At 35.4% G+C, this 6,454-nt stretch overlaps 1 protein-coding gene across 1 annotated transcript; it reads left to right on the top strand.

The window, feature by feature from the left end:
- Positions 1 to 1,126: 1,126 nt before the first annotated feature.
- LOC137076023 (T-cell-specific surface glycoprotein CD28-like) lies at positions 1,127 to 6,339 on the top strand. Its single transcript, XM_067444957.1, has 5 exons — positions 1,127 to 1,242; positions 1,743 to 2,087; positions 2,772 to 2,920; positions 3,074 to 3,151; positions 6,291 to 6,339. Exons 1-4 carry the CDS (start codon positions 1,191 to 1,193, stop codon positions 3,149 to 3,151), a joined length of 624 nt encoding a protein of 207 aa, XP_067301058.1. The 5' UTR covers positions 1,127 to 1,190; the 3' UTR covers positions 6,291 to 6,339.
- The last annotated feature ends 115 nt before the right edge of the window (positions 6,340 to 6,454 follow it).

The raw sequence follows: 6,454 nt of genomic DNA, 5'->3' as shown, positions 1-6,454 counted from the left end.
ACACTATTACACTGACTATCAGAAATATGCAAACCTGCAGCAGTGTAAATAGCAACATGTACACTCTAAAAAATGGACAAACTGACTTGTTTTAACCCAGCGGTTGGGTTATATGTTTGCCTAAAACAACCCAATTGCTGAGTTTGCCCATTTTCAATCCAACTTGGTTTGTTTTTAACCCAGCATTTTTTGAGTGTATGCTACTATATCATATCTGTCTCATTTGTTAGTGACAGCAGACAGGAAATTGCAGGAAAAAAAAAGAGTAGGGTGGTGGGTGGCGGTAACCATTGTTCTGCAAAATGTCCTGTGAGATTCACATGCAGGATTTGTACATTGTGTTTATGTTAACGATAACGTTAACCTTTGCAACTGATGCAAATCTTAGTTTCACAAATCAACATGTACAGTGTGTACACAATGAATGCATTATATCAAATGCTTTAAATTGCTATGTAAAAGCATAATATGTAAAACTGCTCAAAAGTGTGACCCAACAGTATGAAACTGACACAATAATAAAATTCAGATTAAGCTAAATAATATTTGATCATCCTTCCGTTTTTTTTGTCTTTAATGAACAGCACTCACAAGGGACATTATACGTTGAATGTATTATATCAATTTCTTTAAATTGTAGTGGGTAAAACACCTCAACAGAATGGAATGAAACACAATAATTCATTTTAGATTAATATTTGATTAACTTTTCATTTTATGTTTTTAATGAACAGCACTCCTAATAAACGTTCTAATTTTCCAACATAGCATGTATATATCAGATACAGTATGCTGACCGGTTTATTGCACTAATTGCGAAAGTGCCAAATCGGCTTTCGAGTGTTTATCTGATTTCAATATTTTCCCCAAATTCAATTCAAATAATCTCTTGACCACTGGGCTTTATGATAGGCTGAGAGTCAAACCACACCCTTAACCAAATTTTCCAGTTCCACTGCTATTGTACTGTTTTTGCTCGAGTCTCATTCTGCTCATTCGATTTTTTTCCCCTTGATTACACATATTGTGCAAATTGGCTACATTACTTGCAAATTTTGAGCACTTTACGGGCATTTGCAGTCAGCTTGAGGTTTCCTGCCACGTTTACTGATGTCACAAAGCTTTCCAGAACTCACTCAAATATAAAGAGACAGGGGGGGATACCTCCACAGTTATTATTACATGACACAATGATTATCACACTTATTAGAATCCTTATAATATATACCCCGCTGGGATTGGGTAAGTACCCTATCTGGGCTTCAAATGTTTGTTGTTGTCTTTGCTTTTCAGGCACAGATAGATAGTAACAGCTTTACCCCTGTGGGCTGTGTGGCTAGTCAGATTTAATACATTTTATTAATCATTTTTAATAATTCTCTTTTTTTAAGGATCTTGACTATTATCTTTTTTTATTCGACAGTTAAACTGCTGCTATTAATATGCAGCAAAATTGAAGCGGGTCAAGCTTTGGCCTATATTTACAACTTCCAACATGATCCAGATCCTTATTTTCAGCAAAAATTCCTGTTGGAATATTATTAAGTTGATTGTGAACCTTGGAGTGGTTTTGTTCAAAGGCTGAACTCAGATTAAAATTCTAAAACTAAATTTTAAAAAAGAGAAAGAGAATGTTATTAAGTTCAATAATCCCCCAAATGAAGAAAGAATCAATAATAAATAAGTATAGTGAGTATTCAGGCTACATCTGATTTTTCATTCATCTTTTGTTTTGTTTCCAGCTCTGCGGGTGTCTCAGCCTTATCGTGTGGAAGGAAAAGAGGGAGAAGTCTCACTCCAATGCTTCTTTAGTGGAAATTTAACGCCAGAGGAAATGCAGATATCTGTGTATAAAGGTTTACCCACACAAGATAGGATCTGCAGCGCTTTTGTCAACTTCTCTGAGCCCTACTTCACGACAAACGGCACTGTTAAATGCAGAGGGAATGTTAGCTCTGGAAGAGTGGATATGATCATCACTGGACTCCGAGGGGAAGACACAGACCTCTATCACTGTGAGATCGAGATTCTCTTCCCACCTCCATATCTCAGAAGGCTTGGGAACGGCACTGTTGTTTACATACAAGGTTAGTGTTTTCAGTCTCTTGCATGTGGTTTTCCCAGTTTCACATTTTTTTGTACACCGTTGTTGATGCAGAAATCTGCATCTTACAATCATTTTAGAAGCCTCTTAAATAAAGTGATGTATATGTTATCATACATTTTTTATCCCAACATGTTTCCAGCATACATTTTAATAGCAAATCTGATATAATAATCACAGACCTTATCCACTGTTCATTGTTAGAGCTCTAGAGGGAGCCAGAGTGTAGGCTACATTATAAATATGTGAAGAAGAAAATGATGTGGTCACCTGAAGACACATGGGTGGAAAATGGGGCCTCCCCGCGCATTCAAATTCACAGCACTTTTGTGCTCTGCATTTTGATATTACCCACGGAAACTTTGACTTTACGTGTGAAAGATGTTTTTCTTTGAAAATGATTTCTTTATGACGAAAGGCTGCTCAAGTTAAGCTCCCGACGTCAAAAACAATCACCCAAGATGAGAAGGTTGCAGTTAAATGCCAGTGGCTTCCTGTTTTTAAAATGTACAAAGCCTCATCGAAAGTTTGTATAAAATATTTAAATGAGAAACATGATTAGTACAGGCCTACTTACTGTAGGTCTTTAGTGCATTGAAAGGGGTATTGGGTGGGCTAGGGTGCCATCCAGAGGGCAACTTAAGTAATCACTGATCTCCTTTTCTAGAAACCCCAAACTGCCCCACCGCATCAACCCAGAGCCTGAGTCAAAGCCAGAGGAAGAACTCCGAATGGGAAGCTGTCAAAAATGATGTGGGACCACTTCCACTGCTATACGCCATTCTCATCATCACTTCCTGCAGCTTTATTCTACAGGTGAGAAATATGTCTATAATGATTTTCTTTATCATTATCATTGCATGGCAGGTCACCAGCACGCTAAATGCTGAGATTTGGATAGATTTACTTAAGTTTAGAGTTTGAAAATAATGCAAGTAGATGTCACTAAGAGTCGCTTCTCTATAACAGATGATCATCTGCCAATGGAGGGCTTCGTCATCAATGGCGCCTGTGCTTTCACAAAAAGAGAGCTATATGAAATTCTAGGTTTGTATGCATGTATTCTAAGCTGCATGTATCCGCATGTCATATTATTTACATGTATTTACATGTCATTTTCCCCTGCATGTATTGACATGTACTCATTTGTTACATTTACATGTACTCACATGTATTCTCACCTGCATGTGCCCGCATGTCATTTTGTCCTGCATGTATTTTCATGTAATATTTCCCTGCATGTATTGACATGTACTCATGTGTTACACTTGCATGTACTAACATGCATTCTTATGTATTTACATAACATTTTATCATTGTTCTCTTTTGTATTGTTTACTTTCAATTTATGAATGAAATAAACATTTTTAAAACAATTTTTTTTATCAACTGAGTAATTTTTTGTGTATATGGTTTCATAATTTGTTTTCTAGAAGAATGCTTTGTGGTTATCATGCTGTGCACCTCATTGGTAAATGTGGCTATTAAAAAAAAAAGTTAACACACCCCTGTTAAAATTGGTACTTTTCAACATTTAATGTGATTTTGAAACACACACACACACACGCACACGCACGCACACGCACGCACACACACACGCACACACACACACAAACGCACACCAAAAACACCTAAAATGTCCTGGTTGAATTAAGTGTGCACACCCTTTTAATAGGGCATGTTCCTCTGTTTGGAATGAATATTATAATTACTTTTTCTATACAGGTTGAATAATTTTGGTTCAAGTCACTACATGACATGACATGACTCATTCAAAAAGACTGGCTGCTGTACTAAAAGCAAAAGGTGCTTCAACTTAGTTTGTGTCATGAACTGGCTTTAAAAAAAAATTATATTGTTGTCTGAGGTCAACTTATTACATTTGTGTTGTTTTTACATTAAAAAACATCCTAACTAATAAGTAATAGGCTATTTTCTACACTGGTTTTGAGGCTCTCTCCTGAACACTGAATTTTTGTGGGCGTGACACACTGGAGACTTGGAAGTAAACGCTCATGGCTAGGATTGGAGAAGATTTGCATTTTTAATGAGCTTCAGCTCCTGTCATATCTATGCCCTGTCAGTTCAGTTCACATGAGGGAGGGGTTGTTTTGAAAGCGGCAACCAGAATAATTCAAGGACGTCTTTATCAAACAAACACAATGATTTATTTCTCATCCACCTGCGATTAATTGGACTATTATTTTTGTATTACATAGCCTGCACGATCGTTTGATATAAGCGTGAACCGCACCACCCTTCAAATGTCAAGAGAGAGAGAATAGCAGAACAAGAAAGGAATATTGCGAGATTCATTGGCCTGCTGACAGGCTTCCATTTTGGTAGCCCGTCTGGAAAACCCACAGCACCGGAACGTTGGGGCTTTGCGAGCAATGGCCATTATTGCTGCTGGCTAGCGTGTTCCGATGAGACGGTGGGCGTGGCTACTGAACTACACGTGCTTAGAGGCGGTGTTTTGCCAGTCGATGACGTCAAGATGCGAACAAGATCGTTTACTGGGCCTGGTGTCTATAAAAGCTTTTCTTTGACTAACAAGGAAGTTTTCAGCTCTGAAACTTACAGGATAATCTTATATTACCATGAACTTTTACTTATCAAAAGCTCAAGGGAAAATTGATTTCTCAATTCATCATCCCTTTAATTGAGGGGCGTGTACATTTGTGCAATCAGCTTATTGTAAGTTTTTAGTTGTTTGTTTAGTTTTTTCCTTATCTTTTAGTTAGCGAGTCTCAAAACCGAAACAATTTTAGCAGGGATGTACGGTACCAGTCAAAAGTTTGGAAGCATTTGGAAAGTTCTCTTATGAAGTCTCTTATGCTCATCAAGCCTGCATTAATTTGACCAAAAATACAATAATATTGTGAAATATTATTACAATTTAAAATAAGTTTTCTATTTAAATATACTTTTAAAATATAATTTATTTATCTTTAGTGTAACATGATTTTTTAGAAATCCTTTCAATATGACGATTTGGTGCCCAAGACACATTTATTATTATTATTCTCATCATCATCATCATCATCATTGTCATCATCAATGTTGGAAACAGTTGAGCTGCTTAATATTTGTTTTATACCCTGTGATACTATTTTTTCAGGATTCTTTGATGAATAAAAAGTTTTAAAAAAGAAAGAATATTATTTAAAATATAAATCTTTTGTCTTTTTTTGAAAGAAAGTAATCTCATTCAGCGAGGAATTGATAATTTTAAATTGATTAAAAGTGAGTAAAGATTTATATTGTTAGAAAAGATTTCTATTTTGAATAAATGCTGTTCTTTTTTTACTTTTTATTCATTTATCAATGAATACTGAAAAAAGTTTTACAGGTTCCAAAAAAAATATTAAGCAGTTTCCAACATTGATAATAAATCAGCACATAAGAATGATTTCTGAAGGATTGTGAGACACTGGCTGATAAAAATTCAGGTTTGCGACAGAAATAAATTATATTTTAAAGTATATTAAAATAGAAAAACATTATTCTAAATTGCAATAGTATTTCACAATAAATGCAGGCTTGATGGGCATAAGAGACTACAAAAACATAAAAAATAGTAATGTTTCCAAACTTTTGACCGGTACCATGATCTTGGATACTTTGTAATAATAAACAGATGGTAATTGCTTTTTATAAGTAAAAACAAGTGAGTATTAGTCTTCTTTATTTTTCATCTCGCCAAGACACGAAGAAGAAAAAAACGTGTCAAAGTCATCAAAAACACGTCCCAGTTCTGTGAACCTCCGCTATCCATCACAAAAACAGGACATGAATACCTGATAACTTGCTGTGCTTTCATATTTGTAAGTGCTTCAACAGGATGTGGAACTGAAAATAGATTGATTTACAATAAACACGTCTGAATCACAAACAACTGTCGCCACAACTAGGACATTAACACACTTTAATTAATTGGCTTATTGGTAGTGAAGAGAATAAAACTTGCTAAAATCATGTATCAGTTTTCTAGCTGATGTAAAATCACCTTCACACACAATGAACTGAAGATTTGATCTTGACGCGTGAACAACACAAGCTATGATGACATTTCATATGAAACTAAAATGCATTTAATAGTAAGTGGATCAAGATGACTTTATTGCTCATTTAGTAGGATATGGGTTTTTCCTAACATGGTTGTGCATCAAACATTTCCTTTCAGCATCTTCATATTACAAGAAAGCTGCCCACTCATTTCCTCACTGACAGACGCGTCTCTCGAATTTAAGCAAAAGGTAAAAACTCAATCAGAGTGTTTAAATAATATCCCACAATATGATTCATCTCGCAACAATTAATTTTTTAACTTGTGTGTTAAATGTTGCT

The sequence above is a fragment of the Pseudorasbora parva genome, chromosome 5 (genome assembly GCF_024679245.1).
Source record: "Pseudorasbora parva isolate DD20220531a chromosome 5, ASM2467924v1, whole genome shotgun sequence".
Taxonomy (NCBI): Eukaryota; Metazoa; Chordata; class Actinopteri; order Cypriniformes; family Gobionidae; genus Pseudorasbora; species Pseudorasbora parva.
Note: the sequence above shows the minus strand (reverse complement) of the source record. Positions and strands in the feature narration are given on the sequence as shown.